The 24126-nt window shown below is 39.2% G+C and overlaps 1 protein-coding gene across 1 annotated transcript in view; it reads left to right on the plus strand.

Moving 5' to 3' along the window:
• LOC130111075 (rap guanine nucleotide exchange factor 1-like) overlaps nucleotides 1-24126 on the plus strand; it is a 572235-nt gene that overhangs the window by 223322 nt on the left and 324787 nt on the right. Inside the window, exon 4 of the mRNA XM_056278100.1 lies at nucleotides 21528-21835. Within this exon, the coding sequence (XP_056134075.1) occupies nucleotides 21528-21835 (308 nt within the window). The remainder of the gene's footprint in view (nucleotides 1-21527; nucleotides 21836-24126) is intronic.

The raw sequence follows: 24126 nt of genomic DNA on the forward strand, positions 1-24126 counted from the left end.
GATGTAGGAGAGTTGGTTTGTTGACAGAACTAATAAGTAGATGTAGGAGAGGTGGTTTGTTGACAGAATTAATAAGTAGATGTAGGAGAGTTGGTTTGTTGACAGAACTAATAAGTAGTTATACGAGAGGTGGTTTGTTAACAGAAGTAATATGTAGATGTAGGAGAGGTGGTTTGTTGACAGAATTAATAAGTAGATGTAGGGAGAGGTGTTTTGTTGACAGAATTAATGAGTAGATGTGGGAGAGGTGGTTTGTTGACAGAACTAATAAGTAGTTGTAGGAGACGTGGTTTTTTCACAGAACTAATAAGTAGATGTAGGAGAGGTGGTTTGTTGACAGAACTAATAAGTAGATGTTGGAGAGGTGGTTTGTTGACAGAATTAATATGTAGATGTAGGAGAGGTGGTTTGTTGACAGAATTAATAAGTAGATGTAGGGAGAGGTGGTTTGTTGACAGATGTAATGTGTAAATGTAGGAGAGGCGGTTTGTTGACAGAACTAATAAGTAGATGTAGGAGAGGTGGGTTGTTGACAGAACTAACAAGTAGTTATACGAGAGGTGGTTTGTTGACAGTAGTAATATGTAGATGTAGGAGAGGTGATTTGTTGACAGATTTAATAAGTAGATGTAGAAGAGGTGGTTTGTTGACAGAACTAATATGTAGATGCTGGAGAGGTGGTTTGTTGACAAAACTAATAAGAAGATGTAGGAGAGGTGGTTTGTTGACAAAACTAATAAGAAGATGTAGGAGAGGTGGTTTGTTGACAGAACTAATAAGTAGTTGTACGAGAGGTGGTTTGTTGACAGATTTAATAAGTAGATGTAGGAGAGGTGGTTTGTTGACAGAACTAATAAGAAGATGTAGCAGAGGTGGTTGTTGACAGATGTAATAAGTAGATGTAGGAGAGGTGGTCTGTTGACAGAAATAATAAGTAGATGTAGGAGAGGTGGTCTGTTGACAGAATTAATAAGTAGATGTTGGAGAGGTGGTTTGTTGACAGAATTAATAAGTAGATGTTGGAGAGGTGGTTCATTGGCAGAACTAATAAGTAGATGCTGGAGAGGTGGTTTGTTGACAGATGTAATGTGTAGATGTAGGAGAGGTGGTTTGTTGACAGATGTAATAAGTAGATGTAGGAGAGGTGGTTTGTTGACAGAACTAATAAGTAGATGTAGGAGAGGTGGTTTGTTGACAGAATTAATAAGTAGATGTAGGAGAGGTGGTTTGTTGACAGAACTAATAAGTAGATGTTGGAGAGGTGGTTTGTTGACAGAAGTAATATGTAGATGTAGGAGAGGTGGTTTGTTGACAGAATTAATAAGTAGATGTAGGGAGAGGTGGTTTGTTGACAGAATTAATAAGTAGATGTAGGAGAAGTGGTTTGTTGACAGATGTAATATGTAGATGCTGGAGAGGTGGTTTGTTGACAGAATTAATAAGTAGATGTAGGAGAGGTGGTTTGTTGACAGATTTAATAAGTAGATGTAGGAGAGGTGATTTGTTGACAGAACTAATATGTAGATGCTGGAGAGGTGGTTTGTTGACAGAATTAATAAGTAGATGTAGGAGAGGCGGTTTGTTGACAGAACTAATAAGTAATTGTACGAGAGGTGGTTTGTTGACAGAAGTAATAAGTAGATGTAGGAGAGGTGGTTTGTTGACAGAACTAATAAGATGTAGGAGAGGTGGTTGTTGACAGAATTAATAAGTAGATGTAGGAGAGGTGGTCTGTTGACAGAAATAATAACTGGATGTAGGAGAGGTGGTCTGTTGACAGAATTAATAAGTAGATGTTGGAGAGGTGGTTCATTGGCAGAACTAATATGTAGTTGTAGGAGAGGTGGTTTTTTCACAGAACTAATAAGTAGATTTAGGGAGAGGTGGTTTGTTGACAGAATTAATAAGTAGATGTGGGAGAGGTGGTTTGTTGACAGAACTAATAAGTAGTTGTAGGAGAGGTGGTTTTTTCACAAAACTAATAAGTAGATGTAGGAGAGGTGGTTTGTTGACAGATGTAATAAGTAGCTGTAGGAGTGGTGGTTTGTTGACAGAATTAATAAGAAGATGCTGGAGAGGTGGTTTGTAGACAGATATAATATGTAGATGTTAGAGAGGTGGTTTGTTGACAGATGTAATAAGTAGATGTAGGAGAGGTGGTTTGTTGACAGAATTAATAAGTAGATGTAGGAGAGGTGGTTTGTTGACAGAAATAATATGTAGATGTAGGAGAGGTGGTTGTTGACAGATGTAATAAGTAGATGTAGGAGAGGTGGTCTGTTGACAGAAATAATAAGTAGATGTAGGAGAGGTGGTCTGTTGACAGAAATAATACGTAGATGTTGGAGAGGTGGTTTGTTGACAGAATTAATACGTAGATGTTGTAGAGGTGGTTCATTGGCAGAACTAATAAGTAGATGCTGGAGAGGTGGTTTGTTGACAGATGTAATGTGTAGATGTAGGAGAGGTGGTTTGTTGACAGAACTAATAAGTAGATGTAGGAGAGGTGGTTTGTTGACAGAACTAATAAGTAGATGTAGGAGAGGTGATTTGTTGACAGATTTAATAAGTAGATGTAGAACAGGTGGTTTGTTGACAGAACTAATAAGTAGATGCTGGAGAGGTGGTTTGTTGACAGATGTAATGTGTAGATGTAGGAGAGTTGGTTTGTTGACAAAACGAATAAGAAGATGTAGCAGAGGTGGTTGTTGACAGATGTAATAAGTAGATGTAGGAGATGTGGTCTGTTGACAGAAATAATAAGTAGATGTAGGAGAGGTGGTCTGTTGACAGAATTAATAAGTAGATGTTGGAGAGGTGGTTTGTTGACAGAATTAATAAGTTGATGTTGGAGAGGTGGTTCATTGGCAGAACTAATAAGTAGATGCTGGAGAGGTGGTTTGTTGACAGATGTAATGTGTAGATGTAGGAGAGGTGGTTTGTTGACAGATGTAATAAGTAGATGTAGGAGAGGTGGTTTGTTGACAGAACTAATAAGTAGATGTTGGAGAGGTGGTTTGTTGACAGAAGTAATATGTAGATGTAGGAGAGGTGGTTTGTTGACAGAATTAATAAGTAGATGTGGGAGAGGTGGTTTGTTGACAGAACTAATAAGTAGTTGTAGGAGAGGTGGTTTTTTCACAGAACTAATAAGTAGATGTAGGAGAAGTGGTTTGTTGACAGATGTAATATGTAGATGCTGGAGAGGTGGTTTGTTGACAGAATTAATAAGTAGATGTAGGGAGAGGTTGTTTGTTGACAGAAGTAATATGTAGATGTAGGAGAGGTGGTTTGATGACAGAATTAATAAGTAGATGTAGGGAGAGGTGGTTTGTTGACAGAATTAATAAGTAGATGTGGGAGAGGTGGTTTGTTGACAGAACTAATGAGTAGTTGTAGGAGAGGTGGTTTTTTCACAGAACTAATAAGTAGATGTAGGAGAGGTGGTTTGTTGACAGATGTAATAAGTAGCTGTAGGAGTGGTGGTTTGTTGACAGAATTAATAAGTAGATGCTGGAGAGGTGGTTTGTAGACAGATATAATATGTAGATGTTAGAGAGGTGGTTTGTTGACAGAGTAATAAGTAGATGTAGGAGAGGTGGTTTGTTGACAAAATTAATAAGTAGATGTAGGAGAGGTGGTTTGTTGACAGAAATAATATGTAGATGTAGGAGAGGTGGTTGTTGACAGATGTAATAAGTAGATGTAGGAGAGGTGGTCTGTTGACAGAAATAATAAGTAGATGTAGGAGAGGTGGTGTGTTGACAGAAATAATACGTAGATGTTGGAGAGGTGGTTTGTTGACAGAATTAATACGTAGATGTTGTAGAGGTGGTTAATTGGCAGAACTAATAAGTAGATGCTGGAGAGGTGGTTTGTTGACAGATGTAATGTGTAGATGTAGGAGAGGTGGTTTGTTGACAGAACTAATAAGTAGATGTAGGAGAGGTGGTTTGTTGACAGAACTAACAAGTAGTTATACGAGAGGTGGTTTGTTGACAGTAGTAATATGTAGATGTAGGAGAGGTGATTTGTTGACAGATTTAATAAGTAGATGTAGAAGAGGTGGTTTGTTGAAAGAACTAATATGTAGATGCTGGAGAGGTGGTTTGTTGACAAAACTAATAAGAAGATGTAGGAGAGGTGGTTTGTTGACAAAACTAATAAGAAGATGTAGGAGAGGTGGTTTGTTGACAGAACTAATAAGTAGTTGTACGAGAGGTGGTTTGTTGACAGATTTAATAAGTAGATGTAGGAGAGGTGGTTTGTTGACAGAACTAATAAGAAGATGTAGCAGAGGTGGTTGTTGACAGATGTAATAAGTAGATGTAGGAGAGGTGGTCTGTTGACAGAAATAATAAGTAGATGTAGGAGAGGTGGTCTGTTGACAGAATTGATAAGTAGATGTTGGAGAGGTGGTTTGTTGACAGAATTAATAAGTAGATGTTGGAGAGGTGGTTCATTGGCAGAACTAATAAGTAGATGCTGGAGAGGTGGTTTGTTGACAGATGTAATGTGTAGATGTAGGAGAGGTGGTTTGTTGACAGATGTAATAAGTAGATGTAGGAGAGGTGGTTTGTTGACAGAACTGATAAGTAGATGTAGGAGCGGTGGTTTGTTGACAGAATTAATAAGTAGATGTAGGAGAGGTGGTTTGTTGACAGAACTAATAAGTAGATGTTGGAGAGGTGGTTTGTTGACAGAAGTAATATGTAGATGTAGGAGAGGTGTTTTGTTGACAGAATTAATAAGTAGATGTGGGAGAGGTGGTTTTTTCACAGAATTAATAAGTAGATGTAGGAGAAGTGGTTTGTTGACAGATGTAATATGTAGATGCTGGAGAGGTGGTTTGTTGACAGAATTAATAAGTAGATGTAGGAGAGGTGGTTTGTTGACAGATTTAATAAGTAGATGTTGAAGAGGTGGTTTGTTGACAGAACTAATATGTAGATGCTGGAGAGGTGGTTTGTTGACAAAACTAATAAGAAGATGTAGGAGAGGTGGTTTGTTGACAAAACTAATAAGTAGATGTAGGAGAAGTGGTTTGTTGACAGAACTAATATGTAGATGCTGGAGAGGTGGTTTGTTGACAAAACTAATAAGAAGATGTAGGAGAGGTGGTTTGTTGACAAAACTAATAAGTAGATGTAGGAGAAGTGGTTTGTTGACAGAACTAATAAGCAGATGTAGCACAGGTGGTTTGTTGACAGAACTAATGAGTAGATATAGCAGAGGTGGTTTGTTGACAGAATTAATAAGTAGATGTAGGAGAGGTGGTTTGTTGACAGAACTAATAAGTAGATGTAGGAGAAGTGGTTTGTTGACAGAACTAATAAGTAGATGTTGGAGAGGTGGTTTGTTGACAGAATTAATAAGTAGATGTAGGAGAGGTGATTTGTTGACAGAACTAATATGTAGATGCTGGAGAGGTGGTTTGTTGACAGAATTAATAAGTAGATGTAGGAGAGGCGGTTTGTTGACAGAACTAATAAGTAATTGTACGAGAGGTGGTTTGTTGACAGAAGTAATAAGTAGATGTAGGAGAGGTGGTTTGTTGACAGAACTAATAAGATGTAGGAGAGGTGGTTGTTGACAGATGTAATAAGTAGATGTAGGAGAGGTGGTCTGTTGACAGAAATAATAACTGGATGTAGGAGAGGTGGTCTGTTGACAGAATTAATAAGTTGATGTTGGAGAGGTGGTTCATTGGCAGAACTAATAAGTAGATGCTGGAGAGGTGGTTTGTTGACAGATGTAATGTGTAGATGTAGGAGAGGTGGTTTGTTGACAGATGTAATAAGTAGATGTAGGAGAGGTGGTTTGTTGACAGAACTAATAAGTAGATGTTGGAGAGGTGGTTTGTTGACAGAAGTAATATGTAGATGTAGGAGAGGTGGTTTGTTGACAGAATTAATAAGTAGATGTGGGAGAGGTGGTTTGTTGACAGAACTAATAAGTAGTTGTAGGAGAGGTGGTTTTTTCACAGAACTAATAAGTAGATGTAGGAGAAGTGGTTTGTTGACAGATGTAATATGTAGATGCTGGAGAGGTGGTTTGTTGACAGAATTAATAAGTAGATGTAGGGAGAGGTTGTTTGTTGACAGAAGTAATATGTAGATGTAGGAGAGGTGGTTTGATGACAGAATTAATAAGTAGATGTAGGGAGAGGTGGTTTGTTGACAGAATTAATAAGTAGATGTGGGAGAGGTGGTTTGTTGACAGAACTAATGAGTAGTTGTAGGAGAGGTGGTTTTTTCACAGAACTAATAAGTAGATGTAGGAGAGGTGGTTTGTTGACAGATGTAATAAGTAGCTGTAGGAGTGGTGGTTTGTTGACAGAATTAATAAGTAGATGCTGGAGAGGTGGTTTGTAGACAGATATAATATGTAGATGTTAGAGAGGTGGTTTGTTGACAGAGTAATAAGTAGATGTAGGAGAGGTGGTTTGTTGACAGAATTAATAAGTAGATGTAGGAGAGGTGGTTTGTTGACAGAAATAATATGTAGATGTAGGAGAGGTGGTTGTTGACAGATGTAATAAGTAGATGTAGGAGAGGTGGTCTGTTGACAGAAATAATAAGTAGATGTAGGAGAGGTGGTGTGTTGACAGAAATAATACGTAGATGTTGGAGAGGTGGTTTGTTGACAGAATTAATACGTAGATGTTGTAGAGGTGGTTAATTGGCAGAACTAATAAGTAGATGCTGGAGAGGTGGTTTGTTGACAGATGTAATGTGTAGATGTAGGAGAGGTGGTTTGTTGACAGAACTAATAAGTAGATGTAGGAGACGTGGTTTGTTGACAGAACTAACAAGTAGTTATACGAGAGGTGGTTTGTTGACAGTAGTAATATGTAGATGTAGGAGAGGTGATTTGTTGACAGATTTAATAAGTAGATGTAGAAGAGGTGGTTTGTTGAAAGAACTAATATGTAGATGCTGGAGAGGTGGTTTGTTGACAAAACTAATAAGAAGATGTAGGAGAGGTGGTTTGTTGACAAAACTAATAAGAAGATGTAGGAGAGGTGGTTTGTTGACAGAACTAATAAGTAGTTGTACGAGAGGTGGTTTGTTGACAGATTTAATAAGTAGATGTAGGAGAGGTGGTTTGTTGACAGAACTAATAAGAAGATGTAGCAGAGGTGGTTGTTGACAGATGTAATAAGTAGATGTAGGAGAGGTGGTCTGTTGACAGAAATAATAAGTAGATGTAGGAGAGGTGGTCTGTTGACAGAATTGATAAGTAGATGTTGGAGAGGTGGTTTGTTGACAGAATTAATAAGTAGATGTTGGAGAGGTGGTTCATTGGCAGAACTAATAAGTAGATGCTGGAGAGGTGGTTTGTTGACAGATGTAATGTGTAGATGTAGGAGAGGTGGTTTGTTGACAGATGTAATAAGTAGATGTAGGAGAGGTGGTTTGTTGACAGAACTGATAAGTAGATGTAGGAGCGGTGGTTTGTTGACAGAATTAATAAGTAGATGTAGGAGAGGTGGTTTGTTGACAGAACTAATAAGTAGATGTTGGAGAGGTGGTTTGTTGACAGAAGTAATATGTAGATGTAGGAGAGGTGTTTTGTTGACAGAATTAATAAGTAGATGTGGGAGAGGTGGTTTGTTGACAGAACTAATAAGTAGTTGTAGGAGAGGTGGTTTTTTCACAGAATTAATAAGTAGATGTAGGAGAAGTGGTTTGTTGACAGATGTAATATGTAGATGCTGGAGAGGTGGTTTGTTGACAGAATTAATAAGTAGATGTAGGAGAGGTGGTTTGTTGACAGATTTAATAAGTAGATGTTGAAGAGGTGGTTTGTTGACAGAACTAATATGTAGATGCTGGAGAGGTGGTTTGTTGACAAAACTAATAAGAAGATGTAGGAGAGGTGGTTTGTTGACAAAACTAATAAGTAGATGTAGGAGAAGTGGTTTGTTGACAGAACTAATAAGCAGATGTAGCACAGGTGGTTTGTTGACAGAACTAATGAGTAGATATAGCAGAGGTGGTTTGTTGACAGAATTAATAAGTAGATGTAGGAGAGGTGGTTTGTTGACAGAACTAATAAGTAGATGTAGGAGAAGTGGTTTGTTGACAGAACTAATAAGTAGATGTTGGAGAGGTGGTTTGTTGACAGAATTAATAAGTAGATGTAGGAGAGGTGATTTGTTGACAGAACTAATATGTAGATGCTGGAGAGGTGGTTTGTTGACAGAATTAATAAGTAGATGTAGGAGAGGCGGTTTGTTGACAGAACTAATAAGTAATTGTACGAGAGGTGGTTTGTTGACAGAAGTAATAAGTAGATGTAGGAGAGGTGGTTTGTTGACAGAACTAATAAGATGTAGGAGAGGTGGTTGTTGACAGATGTAATAAGTAGATGTAGGAGAGGTGGTCTGTTGACAGAAATAATAACTGGATGTAGGAGAGGTGGTCTGTTGACAGAATTAATAAGTAGATGTTGGAGAGGTGGTTCATTGGCAGAACTAATAAGTAGATGCTGGAGAGGTGGTTTGTTGACAGATGTATGTGTAGATGTAGGAGAGTTGGTTTGTTGACAGAACTAATAAGTAGATGTAGGAGAGGTGGTTTGTTGACAGAATTAATAAGTAGATGTAGGAGAGTTGGTTTGTTGACAGAACTAATAAGTAGTTATACGAGAGGTGGTTTGTTAACAGAAGTAATATGTAGATGTAGGAGAGGTGGTTTGTTGACAGAATTAATAAGTAGATGTAGGGAGAGGTGTTTTGTTGACAGAATTAATGAGTAGATGTGGGAGAGGTGGTTTGTTGACAGAAGTAATAAGTAGATGTAGGAGAGGTGGTTTGTTGACAGAACTAATAAGATGTAGGAGAGGTGGTTGTTGACAGATGTAATAAGTAGATGTAGGAGAGGTGGTCTGTTGACAGAAATAATAACTGGATGTAGGAGAGGTGGTCTGTTGACAGAATTAATAAGTAGATGTTGGAGAGGTGGTTCATTGGCAGAACTAATAAGTAGATGCTGGAGAGGTGGTTTGTTGACAGATGTATGTGTAGATGTAGGAGAGTTGGTTTGTTGACAGAACTAATAAGTAGATGTAGGAGAGGTGGTTTGTTGACAGTAGTAATATGTAGATGTAGGAGAGGTGATTTGTTGACAGATTTAATAAGTAGATGTAGAAGAGGTGGTTTGTTGACAGAACTAATATGTAGATGCTGGAGAGGTGGTTTGTTGACAAAACTAATAAGAAGATGTAGGAGAGGTGGTTTGTTGACAAAACTAATAAGAAGATGTAGGAGAGGTGGTTTGTTGACAGAACTAATAAGTAGTTGTACGAGAGGTGGTTTGTTGACAGATTTAATAAGTAGATGTAGGAGAGGTGGTTTGTTGACAGAACTAATAAGAAGATGTAGCAGAGGTGGTTGTTGACAGATGTAATAAGTAGATGTAGGAGAGGTGGTCTGTTGACAGAAATAATAAGTAGATGTAGGAGAGGTGGTCTGTTGACAGAATTAATAAGTAGATGTTGGAGAGGTGGTTTGTTGACAGAATTAATAAGTAGATGTTGGAGAGGTGGTTCATTGGCAGAACTAATAAGTAGATGCTGGAGAGGTGGTTTGTTGACAGATGTAATGTGTAGATGTAGGAGAGGTGGTTTGTTGACAGATGTAATAAGTAGATGTAGGAGAGGTGGTTTGTTGACAGAACTAATAAGTAGATGTAGGAGAGGTGGTTTGTTGACAGAATTAATAAGTAGATGTAGGAGAGGTGGTTTGTTGACAGAACTAATAAGTAGATGTTGGAGAGGTGGTTTGTTGACAGAAGTAATATGTAGATGTAGGAGAGGTGGTTTGTTGACAGAATTAATAAGTAGATGTAGGGAGAGGTGGTTTGTTGACAGAATTAATAAGTAGATGTAGGAGAAGTGGTTTGTTGACAGATGTAATATGTAGATGCTGGAGAGGTGGTTTGTTGACAGAATTAATAAGTAGATGTAGGAGAGGTGGTTTGTTGACAGATTTAATAAGTAGATGTAGGAGAGGTGATTTGTTGACAGAACTAATATGTAGATGCTGGAGAGGTGGTTTGTTGACAGAATTAATAAGTAGATGTAGGAGAGGCGGTTTGTTGACAGAACTAATAAGTAATTGTACGAGAGGTGGTTTGTTGACAGAAGTAATAAGTAGATGTAGGAGAGGTGGTTTGTTGACAGAACTAATAAGATGTAGGAGAGGTGGTTGTTGACAGAATTAATAAGTAGATGTAGGAGAGGTGGTCTGTTGACAGAAATAATAACTGGATGTAGGAGAGGTGGTCTGTTGACAGAATTAATAAGTAGATGTTGGAGAGGTGGTTCATTGGCAGAACTAATAAGTAGATGCTGGAGAGGTGGTTTGTTGACAGATGTATGTGTAGATGTATGAGAGGTGGTTTGGTGACAGATGTAATAAGTAGATGTAGGAGAGTTGGTTTGTTGACAGAACTAATAAGTAGATGTAGGAGAGGTGGTTTGTTGACAGAAGTAATATGTAGATGTAGGAGAGGTGGTTTGTTGACAGAATTAATAAGTAGATGTAGGGAGAGGTGGTTTGTTGACAGAATTAATAAGTAGATGTGGGAGAGGTGGTTTGTTGACAGAACTAATAAGTAGTTGTAGGAGACGTGGTTTTTTCACAGAACTAATAAGTAGATGTAGGAGAGGTGGTTTGTTGACAGAACTAATAAGTAGATGTAGGAGAAGTGGTTTGTTGACAAAACTAATAAGTAGATGTAGGAGAAGTGGTTTGTTGACAGAACTAATAAGCAGATGTAGCACAGGTGGTTTGTTGACAGAACTAATAAGCAGATGTAGCAGAGGTGGTTTGTTGACAGAACTAATGAGTAGATATAGCAGAGGTGGTTTGTTGACAGAATTAATAAGTAGATGTAGGAGAGGTGGTTTGTTGACAGAACTAATAAGTAGATGTAGGAGAAGTGGTTTGTTGACAGAACTAATAAGTAGATGTTGGAGAGGTGGTTTGTTGACAGAATTAATAAGTAGATGTAGGAGAGGTGATTTGTTAACAGAACTAATATGTAGATGCTGGAGAGGTGGTTTGTTGACAGAATTAATAAGTAGATGTAGGAGAGGTGGTTTGTTGACAGAACTAATAAGATGTAGGAGAGGTGGTTGTTGACAGATGTAATAAGTAGATGTAGGAGAGGTGGTCTGTTGACAGAAATAATAACTGGATGTAGGAGAGGTGGTCTGTTGACAGAATTAATAAGTAGATGTTGGAGAGGTGGTTCATTGGCAGAACTAATAAGTAGATGCTGGAGAGGTGGTTTGTTGACAGATGTATGTGTAGATGTAGGAGAGGTGGTTTGGTGACAGATGTAATAAGTAGATGTAGGAGAGTTGGTTTGTTGACAGAACTAATAAGTAGATGTAGGAGAGGTGGTTTGTTGACAGAATTAATAAGTAGATGTAGGAGAGTTGGTTTGTTGACAGAACTAATAAGTAGTTATACGAGAGGTGGTTTGTTGACAGAAGTAATATGTAGATGTAGGAGAGGTGGTTTGTTGACAGAATTAATAAGTAGATGTAGGGAGAGGTGGTTTGTTGACAGAATTAATAAGTAGATGTGGGAGAGGTGGTTTGTTGACAGAACTAATAAGTAGTTGTAGGAGACGTGGTTTTTTCACAGAACTAATAAGTAGATGTAGGAGAGGTGGTTTGTTGACAGAACTAATAAGTAGATGTAGGAGAAGTGGTTTGTTGACAGATGTAATAAGTAGATGTAGGAGAGGTGGTTTGTTGACAGAATTAATAAGTAGATATAGGAGAGGTGGTTTGTTGACAGAAATAATATGTAGATGTAGGAGAGGTGGTTGTTGACAGATGTAATAAGTAGATGTAGGAGAGGTGGTCTGTTGACAGAAATAATAAGTAGATGTAGGAGAGGTGGTCTGTTGACAGAAATAATACATAGATGTTGGAGAGGTGGTTTGTTGACAGAATTAATACGTAGATGTTGTAGAGGTGGTTCATTGGCAGAACTAATAAGTAGATGCTGGAGAGGTGGTTTGTTGACAGATGTAATGTGTAGATGTAGGAGAGGCGGTTTGTTGACAGAACTAATAAGTAGATGTAGGAGAGGTGGTTTGTTGACAGAACTAACAAGTAGTTATACGAGAGGTGGTTTGTTGACAGTAGTAATATGTAGATGTAGGAGAGGTGATTTGTTGACAGATTTAATAAGTAGATGTAGAAGAGGTGGTTTGTTGACAGAACTAATATGTAGATGCTGGAGAGGTGGTTTGTTGACAAAACTAATAAGAAGATGTAGGAGAGGTGGTTTGTTGACAAAACTAATAAGAAGATGTAGGAGAGGTGGTTTGTTGACAGAACTAATAAGCAGTTGTACGAGAGGTGGTTTGTTGACAGAATTAATATGTAGATGATGGAGAGGTGGTTTGTTGACAGAAGTAATAAGAAGATGTAGGAGAGGTGGTTTGTTGACAAAACTAATAAGTAGATGTAGGAGAGGTGGTCTGTTGACAGAATTAATAAGTAGATGTTGGAGAGGTGGTTTGTTGACAGAACTAATAAGTAGATGTACCAGAGGTGGTTCGTTGGCAGAATTAATAAGTAGATGTAGGAGAGGTGGTTCGTTGGCAGAATTAATAAGTAGATTTAGGAGAGGTGGTTTGTTGACAGATGTAATGTGTAGATGTAGGAGATGTGGTTTGTTGACAGATGTAATAAGTAGATGTAGGAGAGGTGGTTTGTTGACAGAACTAATAAGTAGATGTAGGAGAGGTGGTTTGTTGACAGAATTAATAAGTAGATGTAGGAGAGGTGGTTTGTTGACAGAACTAATAAGTAGATGTTGCAGAGGTGGTTTGTTGACAGAAGTAATATGTAGATGTAGGAGAGGTGGTTTGTTGACAGAATTAATAAGTAGATGTAGGGAGAGGTGGTTTGTTGACAGAATTAATAAGTAGATGTGGGAGAGGTAGTTTGTTGACAGAACTAATAAGTAGTTGTAGCAGAGGTGTTTTTTTCACAGAACTAATAAGAAGATGTAGGAGAGGTGGTTTGTTGACAGAACTAATAAGTAGATGTAGGAGAAGTGGTTTGTTGACAGAATTAATAAGTAGATGTAGGAGAAGTGATTTGTTGACAGAACTAATAAGCAGATGTAGCAGAGGTGGTTTGTTGACAGAACTAATAAGCAGATGTAGCAGAGGTGGTTTGTTGACAGAACTAATAAGTAGATATAGCAGAGGTGGTTTGTTGACAGAATTAATAAGTAGATGTAGGAGAGGTGGTGTCAAAGCAAGAGAGGCAAGATTGAGATGGCTTGGACATGTGTGGAGGAGAGATGCTGAGTATATTGGGAGAAGGATGCTGAATATGGAGCTGCCAGGGAAGAGGAGAAGAGGAAGGCCAAAGAGGAGGTTTATGGATGTGGTGAGGGAGGACATGCAGGTGGCTGGTGTGACAGAGGAAGACGCAGAAGACAGGAAGAAATGGAAACGGATGATCCGCTGTGGCGACCCCTAACGGGAGCAGCCGAAAGTAGTAGTAGTAGTAGTAGGAGAGGTGGTGTGTTGACAGAACTAATAAGTAGATGTAGGAGAAGTGGTTTGTTGACAGAACTAATAAGTAGATGTTGGAGAGGTGGTTTGTTGACAGAATTAATAAGTAGATGTAGGAGAGGTGATTTGTTGACAGAACTAATATGTAGATGCTGGAGAGGTGGTTTGTTGACAGAATTAATAAGTAGATGTAGGAGAGGTGGTTTGTTGACAGAACTAATAAGTAATTGTACGAGAGGTGGTTTGTTGACAGAAGTAACAAGTAGATGTAGGAGAGGTGGTTTGTTGACAGAACTAATAAGTAGATGTAGGAGAGGTGGTCTGTTGACAGAATTAATAAGTTGATGTTGGAGAGGTGGTTTGTTGACAGAATTAATAAGTAGATGTTGGAGAGGTGGTTCATTGGCAGAACTAATAAGTATATGCTGGAGAGGTGGTTTGTTGACAGATGTATGTGTAGATGTAGGAGAGGTGGTTTGTTGACAGATGTAATAAGTAGATGTAGGAGAGGTGGTTTGTTGACAGAACTAATAAGTAGATGTAGGAGAGGTGGTTTGGTGAAAGAATTAATAAGTAGATGTAGGAGAGGTGGTTTGTTGACAGAACTAATAAGTAGTTATACGAGAGGTGGTTTGTTGACAGAAGTAATATGTAGATGTAGGAGAGGTGGTTTGTTGACAGAATTAATAAGTAGATGTAGGGAGAGGTGGTTTGTTGACAGAATTAATAAGTAGATGTTGGAGAGGTGGTTTGTTGACAGAACTAATATGTAGTTGTAGGAGAGGTGGTTTTTTCACAGAACTAATAAGTAGATTTAGGAGAGGTGGTTTGTTGACAGATGTAATGTGTAGATGTAGGGAGAGGTGGTTTGTTGACAGAATTAATAAGTAGATGTGGGAGAGGTAGTTTGTTGACAGAACTAATAAGTAGTTGTAGCAGAGGTGTTTTTTTCACAGAACTAATAAGAAGATGTAGGAGAGGTGGTTTGTTGACAGAACTAATAAGTAGATGTAGGAGAAGTGGTTTGTTGACAGAATTAATAAGTAGATGTAGGAGAAGTGATTTGTTGACAGAACTAATAAGCAGATGTAGCAGAGGTGGTTTGTTGACAGAACTAATAAGCAGATGTAGCAGAGGTGGTTTGTTGACAGAACTAATAAGTAGATATAGCAGAGGTGGTTTGTTGACAGAATTAATAAGTAGATGTAGGAGAGGTGGTGTGTTGACAGAACTAATAAGTAGATGTAGGAGAAGTGGTTTGTTGACAGAACTAATAAGTAGATGTTGGAGAGGTGGTTTGTTGACAGAATTAATAAGTAGATGTAGGAGAGGTGATTTGTTGACAGAACTAATATGTAGATGCTGGAGAGGTGGTTTGTTGACAGAATTAATAAGTAGATGTAGGAGAGGTGGTTTGTTGACAGAACTAATAAGTAATTGTACGAGAGGTGGTTTGTTGACAGAAGTAATAAGTAGATGTAGGAGAGGTGGTTTGTTGACAGAACTAATAAGAAGATGTAGGAGAGGTGGTTGTTGACAGATGTAATAAGTAGATGTAGGAGAGGTGGTCTGTTGACAGAACTAATAAGTAGATGTAGGAGAGGTGGTCTGTTGACAGAATTAATAAGTTGATGTTGGAGAGGTGGTTTGTTGACAGAATTAATAAGTAGATGTTGGAGAGGTGGTTCATTGGCAGAACTAATAAGTATATGCTGGAGAGGTGGTTTGTTGACAGATGTATGTGTAGATGTAGGAGAGGTGGTTTGTTGACAGATGTAATAAGTAGATGTAGGAGAGGTGGTTTGTTGACAGAACTAATAAGTAGATGTAGGAGAGGTGGTTTGTTGACAGAATTAATAAGTAGATGTAGGAGAGGTGGTTTGTTGACAGAACTAATAAGTAGTTATACGAGAGGTGGTTTGTTGACAGAAGTAATATGTAGATGTAGGAGAGGTGGTTTGTTGACAGAATTAATTAGTAGATGTAGGGAGAGGTGGTTTGTTGACAGAATTAATAAGTAGATGTTGGAGAGGTGGTTTGTTGACAGAACTAATAAGTAGTTGTAGGAGAGGTGGTTTTTTCACAGAACTAATAAGTAGATGTAGGAGAGGTGGTTTGTTGACATAACTAATAATTAGATGTTGGAGAAATGGTTTGTTGACAGATCTAATATGTAGATCCTGGAGAGGTGGTTTGTTGACAGAATTAATAAGTAGATGTAGGAGAGGTGGTTTGTTGACAGATTTAATAAGTAGATGTAGAAGAGGTGGTTTGTTGACAGAATTAATATGTAGATGCTGGAGAGGTGGTTTGTTGACAAAACTAATAAGAAGATGTAGGAGAGGTGGTTTGTTGACAAAACTAATAAGTAGATGTAGTAGAGGAGGTCTGTTGACAGAATTAATAAGTAGATGTTGGAGAGGTGGTTTGTTGACAGAACTAATAAGTAGATGTAGCAGAGATGGTTCGTTGGCAGAATTAATAAGTAGATGTAGGAGAGGTGGTTCGTTGGCAGAATTAATAAGTAGATTTAGGAGAGGTGGTCTGTTGACAGAAATAATAAGTAGATGTAGGAGAGGTGATTTGTTGACAGAATTAATAAGTAGATGTAGGAGAGGTGGTTTGTTGACAGAACTAATAAGTAGATGTAGGAGAGGTGGTTTGTTGACAGAACTAATAAGTAGATGTAGGAGAGGTGGTTTGTTGACAGAATTAATAAGTAGATGTGGGAGAGGTAGTTTGTTGACAGAACTAATAAGTAGTTGTAGCAGAGGTGTTTTTTTCACAGAACTAATAAGAAGATGTAGGAGAGGTGGTTTGTTGACAGAACTAATAAGTAGATGTAGGAGAAGTGGTTTGTTGACAGAATTAATAAGTAGATGTAGGAGAAGTGATTTGTTGACAGAACTAATAAGCAGATGTAGCAGAGGTGGTTTGTTGACAGAACTAATAAGCAGATGTAGCAGAGGTGGTTTGTTGACAGAACTAATAAGTAGATATAGCAGAGGTGGTTTGTTGACAGAATTAATAAGTAGATGTAGGAGAGGTGGTGTGTTGACAGAACTAATAAGTAGATGTAGGAGAAGTGGTTTGTTGACAGAACTAATAAGTAGATGTTGGAGAGGTGGTTTGTTGACAGAATTAATAAGTAGATGTAGGAGAGGTGATTTGTTGACAGAACTAATATGTAGATGCTGGAGAGGTGGTTTGTTGACAGAATTAATAAGTAGATGTAGGAGAGGTGGTTTGTTGACAGAACTAATAAGTAATTGTACGAGAGGTGGTTTGTTGACAGAAGTAATAAGTAGATGTAGGAGAGGTTGTTTGTTGACAGAACTAATAAGAAGATGTAGGAGAGGTGGTTGTTGACAGATGTAATAAGTAGATGTAGGAGAGGTGGTCTGTTGACAGAACTAATAAGTAGATGTAGGAGAGGTGGTCTGTTGACAGAATTAATAAGTTGATGTTGGAGAGGTGGTTTGTTGACAGAATTAATAAGTAGATGTTGGAGAGGTGGTTCATTGGCAGAACTAATAAGTATATGCTGGAGAGGTGGTTTGTTGACAGATGTATGTGTAGATGTAGGAGAGGTGGTTTGTTGACAGATGTAATAAGTAGATGTAGGAGAGGTGGTTTGTTGACAGAACTAATAAGTAGATGTAGGAGAGGTGGTTTGTTGACAGAATTAATAAGTAGATGTAGGAGAGGTTGTTTGTTGACAGAACTAATAAGTAGTTATACGAGAGGTGGTTTGTTGACAGAAGTAATATGTAGATGTAGGAGAGGTGGTTTGTTGACAGAATTAATAAGTAGATGTAGGGAGAGGTGGTTTGTTGACAGAATTAATAAGTAGATGTTGGAGAGGTGGTTTGTTGACAGAACTAATAAGTAGTTGTAGGAGAGGTGGTTTTTTCACAGAACTAATAAGTAGATGTAGGAGAGGTGGTTTGTTGACAGAACTAATAAGTAGATGTAGGAGAAGTGGTTTGTTGACAGATGTAATATGTAGATGCTGGAGAGGTGGTTTGTTGACAGAATTAATAAGTAGATGTAGGAGAGGTGGTTTGTTGACAGATTTAATAAGTAGATGTAGAAGAGGTGGTTTGTTGACAGAATTAATATGTAGATGCTGGAGAGGTGGTTTGTTGACAAAACTAATAAGAAGATGTAGGAGAGGTGGTTTGTTGACAAAACTAATAAGTAGATGTAGTAGAGGAGGTCTGTTGACAGAATTAATAAGTAGATGTTGGAGAGGTGGTTTGTTGACAGAACTAATAAGTAGATGTAGCAGAGATGGTTCGTTGGCAGAATTAATAAGTAGATGTAGGAGAGGTGGTTCGTTGGCAGAATTAATAAGTAGATTTAGGAGAGGTGGTCTGTTGACAGAAATAATAAGTAGATGTACGAGAGGTGGTTTGTTGACAGATTTAATAAGTAGATGTAGGAGAGGTGGTTTGTTGACAGAACTAATAAGAAGATGTAGGAGAAGTGGTTTGTTGACAGAATTAATAAGTAGATGTAGGAGATGTGATTTGTTGACAGAATTAATAAGTAGATGTAGGAGAAGTGGTTTGTTGACAGAACTAATAAGCAGATGTTGGAGAGGTGGTTTGTTGACAGAACTAATAAGCAGATGTAGCAGAGGTGGTTTGTTGACAGAAATAATACGTAGATGTTGGAGAGGTGGTTTGTTGACAGAATTAATACGTAGATGTTGTAGAGGTGGTTCATTGGCAGAACTAATAAGTAGATGCTGGAGAGGTGGTTTGTTGACAGATGTAATGTGTAGATGTAGGAGAGGCGGTTTGTTGACAGAACTAATAAGTAGATGTAGGAGAGGTGGTTTGTTGACAGAACTAACAAGTAGTTATACGAGAGGTGGTTTGTTGACAGTAGTAATATGTAGATGTAGGAGAGGTGATTTGTTGACAGATTTAATAAGTAGATGTAGAAGAGGTGGTTTGTTGACAGAACTAATATGTAGATGCTGGAGAGGTGGTTTGTTGACAAAACTAATAAGAAGATGTAGGAGAGGTGGTTTGTTGACAAAACTAATAAGAAGATGTAGGAGAGGTGGTTTGTTGACAGAACTAATAAGTAGTTGTACGAGAGGTGGTTTGTTGACAGATTTAATAAGTAGATGTAGGAGAGGTGGTTTGTTGACAGAACTAATAAGAAGATGTAGCAGAGGTGGTTGTTGACAGATGTAATAAGTAGATGTAGGAGAGGTGGTCTGTTGACAGAAATAATAAGTAGATGTAGGAGAGGTGGTCTGTTGACAGAATTAATAAGTAGATGTTGGAGAGGTGGTTTGTTGACAGAATTAATAAGTAGATGTTGGAGAGGTGGTTCATTGGCAGAACTAATACGTAGATGCTGGAGAGGTGGTTTGTTGACAGATGTAATGTGTAGATGTAGGAGAGGTGGTTTGTTGACAGATGTAATAAGTAGATGTAGGAGAGGTGGTTTGTTGACAGATGTAATAAGTAGATGTAGGAGAGGTGGTTTGTTGACAGAACTAATAAGTAGATGTAGGAGAGGTGGTTTGTTGACAGAATTAATAAGTAGATGTAGGAGAGGTGGTTTGTTGACAGAACTAATAAGTAGATGTTGGAGAGGTGGTTTGTTGACAGAAGTAATAAGTAGATGTAGGAGAGGTGATTTGTTGACAGAACTAATATGTAGATGCTGGAGAGGTGGTTTGTTGACAGAATTAATAAGTAGATGTTGGAGAGGTGGTTTGTTGACAGAACTAATAGTAGATGTAGGAGAAGTGGTTTGTTGACAGAACTAATAAGTAGATGTTGGAGAGGTGGTTTGTTGACAGAATTAATAAGTAGATGTAGGAGAGTTGGTTTGTTGACCGAACTAATAAGTAGATGTAGGAGAGGTGATTTGTAGACAGAACTAATATGTAGATGCTGGAGAGGTGGTTTGTTGACAGAATTAACAAGTAGATGTAGGAGAGGTGGTTTGTTGACAGATTTAATAAGTAGATGTAGGAGAGGTGGTCTGTTGACAGAATTAATAAGTTGATGTTGGAGAGGTGGTTTGTTGACAGAATTAATAAGTAGATGTAGGAGAGGTGGTTTGTTGACAGATTTAATAAGTAGATGTTGGAGAGGTGGTTTGTTGACAGAATGGGATGGAGAGAATTGTGGTTGTTTGGGGTGACTGGTAAAGTGAAGGATGTTAAGTGAATCTATTAAATTATGTTTTAAGCCATGCAAGGTTTGCTGTCAAGTTGAAGAGCAATGTGGCCCGTTATGGAAAGAGGAGAGTTGAGGTCTGGAATGTTTTTCAAAGTAAAATGGAACGAGATGTTAATTTGTTGTATAGTTATGTTAGAGAATTAGTGTTTGTTAGTGATTGGGGAAGGAGGGAGGGTGATGTTGGCCTTCAGTTAAATAGTGTAGTATGTATGGTATATGTGTGTTTTTTGTTTGATTTCTTTGATTTTTGGGGGTCTGTACGCTGGAAGCCATGCAAAATCCTACAGGTTACCTCACTATGTTCTGTCCTGTCTACCGGTGTTTTGATTTTTAATTCTTATCCTCTTTGATTCTGTAGAGTTCAATGTCTTGTGAGATATTTTATCTCCCTATTGGTTTAAAATATTTATGTTGTATTTTGATTTTTTTTTCTCTATGAAATAAAAGAGGAAAAAATGCAACTGCTTACTGAGTATGCAGCACAACTCCTGAGCATGCAGCACGCCTCCTGGTACAGGCTCTTGTTATATCACACATTGACTACTGCAACTCCTTACTGGCAGGTCTCCCTGCATGCACTTTCAAACCTCTGCAAATGATTCAGAACGCGGTGGTGTGTCTGGTCTTCAACCAATGCAAAACAGAACATGTCACTCCGCTGTTCATATCCCTCCACTGGCTCCCAGTTGCTGCCCACATCAAATTCAAAACCTTGATGCTCACTTATAAAACAGCAACTAAAACGGCTCCCGCCCACCTGAACTCCCTCATTCAGGTCTACACTCAGTCCCACTCACTACGCTCTGCCAATGAAAGGTGCCTGGCACTTCCACCACAACGGGGCCCTAAGTCACTAGCCAGACTCTTCTCTTCTGTAGTTCCCTGGTGGTGGAACGAGTTACCAAACTCCATTCGATCAGCTGAGTCCCTCTCCATCTTTAAGAAGAAGCTAAAAACCCAGTAGTTGAACATCTAAGTGACCTCTTCAGTCTAAACTGACTGCAGGTACCCCCACCCTTATAAATGTACTGCAGGTGTCCCACCCTTATAAACAATACAGTGGCATAACGACCCAAACCAACGACCAGTTTCATATGCAAATTGGGGTGTGTTCATTAACTAGAGTTGCAATGATCATGTGTAGTATTCACAGATGAATGGGGAATGTTTGCAACCACAGCATTGTAAGATGGTGACAGATGTTCTCTTGCCCCCCCCCCCCTTCAGGGATGGTCGTTTCCTCTTCACATAGATGGCCTCTTTGACTCCCCATTCAAACCAGCGTTCCTCCCTATCAAGGATGTGCACATCGTCATCCCTGAAAAAGTGACAACTGGCCTGTAAATGGTGTAGACTGTGAAGTCCTGGCCTGTCGTGTTAGCTCTACTGTGTTGTACCATCCTCTTGGTCAGTGTCTGTTTGGTTTCCTCAATGTACAAGTCACGGCAATCCTGGCACGTAAAAGCTACATTATATCACTCTGTTTGTGCCGGGGGACCCGATCCTGCGATCCATGATCAACTGTAATGTTTATAACTGTGGGATACCTGCGGTCAGGTGAGACTGAAGAGGTCACTTAGATAAGTGATGAAATATATCTGTCAATAAACGTTGTGTCCAGATGAACTGATTCACCTTTCTTTGATTTTCTTACCTGGATTATTGAGCATGCATAAAGATCTGTTATTGTTCATGCTATTATTGTTATTGTTATTTACTCGTGGCTCAGACAGTCTGTTCTTTGGTTTTCTGTCAGGAACTGGTGAGACTGGCTGCTGAGAGACAAGATGGTTCCCCCCCCTCTTCTCCTGTTCAATCACAGTCAAACTCAGGTCCTTCCCCCTCCTTTCCTGGCCAGTCACAGCAAGTTGTGGGCCATACATCAAGTTGTTGTGAAGACCAGCAGACGTCCTCTGTCACAACTTTAGCCCAACCTTCCCAGAAGCCTGGAGCACCAAAACATGAGGAAGAAGAAAGAGTGCAGCCTGCTCCACCTAAACCCCCTAAACTCCTCCCCATGCCCCTAACCACACCCAATCCTTGCTGCAAGACAGACACTCCCAGGTGAGATACAGAGACCCATAATGGTCTGGAGGAGAGACTGGTCACATGTCTGACCTGTTAGAGAGACCTACAGTAGAACATTTATCAGACTGTTATCCAGACAGACTGATAGAGACCTTCAGTAGAACATTTATCAGACTGTTATCCAGACAGACTGATAGAGAGACCTACAATAGAACATTTATCAGACTGTTATCCAGACAGACTGATAGAGAGACCTACAACAGAACATTTATCAGACTGTTATCCAGACAGACTGATAGAGAGACCTTCAGTAGAACATTTATCAGACTGTTATCCAGACAGACTGATAGAGACCTTCAGTAGAACATTTATCGGACTGTTATCCAGACAGACTGATAGAGAGACCTACAGTACAACATCTATCAGACTGTTATCCAGACAGACTTACAAAGAGACCTACAGTAGAACATTTATCAGACTGTTATCCAGACAGACTGATAGAGAGACCTACAGTAGAACATTTATCAGACTGTTATCCAGACAGACTAATAGAGAGACCTACAACAGAACATTTATCAGACTGTTATCCAGACAGACTGATAGAGAGACCTACAGCACAACATCTGTCAGACTGTTATCCAGACAGACTGATAGAGAGACCTACAGTAGAACATTTATCAGACTGTTATCCAGACAGACTGATAGAGAGACCTACAACAGAACATTTATCAGACTGTTATCCAGACAGACTGATAGAGACCTTCAGTAGAACATGTATCAGACTGTTATCCAGACAGACTGATAGAGAGACCTACAATAGAACATTTATCAGACTGTTATCCAGACAGACTGATAGAGAGACCTACAGTAGAACATTTATTAGACTGTTATCCAGACAGACTGATAGAGACCTTCAGTAGAACATTTATCAGACTGTTATCCAGACAGACTGATAGAGACCTTCAGTAGAACATTTATCAGACTGTTATCCAGACAGACTGATAGAGAGACCTACAGTAGAACATTTACCAGACTGTTATCCAGACAGACTGATAGAGAGACCTACAGTAGAACATTTATCCGACTGTTATCCAGACAGACTTACAAAGAGACCTACAGTAGAACATTTATCAGACTGTTATCCAGACAGACTGATAGAGAGACGTACAGTAGAGCATTTATCGGACTGTTATCCAGACAGTGATAGAGAGACCTACAGTAGAACAAGGTCATCAACATGAATGAAAGTGAAGCTTTATTAATAGACGTAACTTTTGCTGATGTGAAGACTGTGCGGGGTGTGAAGACAGGAACAGAAAGCAGACGGGGTCATAGGGGTGGCTGTGAAAGAGGAAGCAGAAAGAGTATAGAGAGTTGTGACGAAAGAGAGAGAGAGAGAGCGAGCGCGAGAGATAAGGAAGTTGAGGCCAGAAATGTTATAAGAGAAAATCCATACTCTGTGTGTGTGTGTGTGTGTGTGTGTGTGTGTGTGTGTGTGTGTGTGTGTGTGTGTGTGTGTGTGTGTGTGTGTGTGTGTGTGTGTGTTTTGTGTTTGTTTTGTTTGTGAGCATTCGTGTTTTGTGTGTGTGTGTGTGTGTGTGTGTGTGTTTATTTGTGTGTGTTTGTGTGCATGTATGCGTGTGTGTGTGTGTGTGTGTGTGCATGTATGCGTGTGTGTGTGTGTGTGTGTGTGTGTGTGTGTGTGTGTGTGTGTGTGTGTGTGTGTGTGTGTATATGTGTGTGTCTGAGTCAGTGGCGGCTGCTAACCAGAATGTTTGGTGAAGTAACCACCCAACCAACCCCCCCCCCATTATATTTGTAAAACACCCCTCACTGATTTCAGATGAGCAGCCAGATCATCATCATGGCGGGGAAACTCTTCTACCGTCCCTCTGTACTTTCCTTTATTATGGGACTTTTCACTCCCATCATGCCCCTTAAAAGCTGCTCCTGGCCACCCAATAATGACACCGAATCAATCAACCTTTTCACAGTGTCACCGGTTTTTCTGAAACGTGTCGTTACGCTTTGCGAGTATCAATCCACATGTCCTGCACGGCAGCACCGACACGCTGCTTTGATTCTTCATGAAGCTTAGCAGATCCGTCAACATGTCATGGATCCTCAGATCCAGCTCTTGAGAACTTTGAAGAGCACCCATCTGCTGCAGCAGCACACTTACACATCTCGCAAGGCCAGCCATACAGGCGGTTTGTTAGCACACTGCCCGTTAGCCACGCCACCACGAGGCAGCCCAGTAGCACGCCAGAGCCTGGGATACACCCGCCGGTCCAACGGGTCAGTGTCACGGTTTGCCTCGCTCAGGC

Source organism: Lampris incognitus, chromosome 1 (genome assembly GCF_029633865.1).
Source record: "Lampris incognitus isolate fLamInc1 chromosome 1, fLamInc1.hap2, whole genome shotgun sequence".
Classification (NCBI taxonomy): Eukaryota; Metazoa; Chordata; class Actinopteri; order Lampriformes; family Lampridae; genus Lampris; species Lampris incognitus.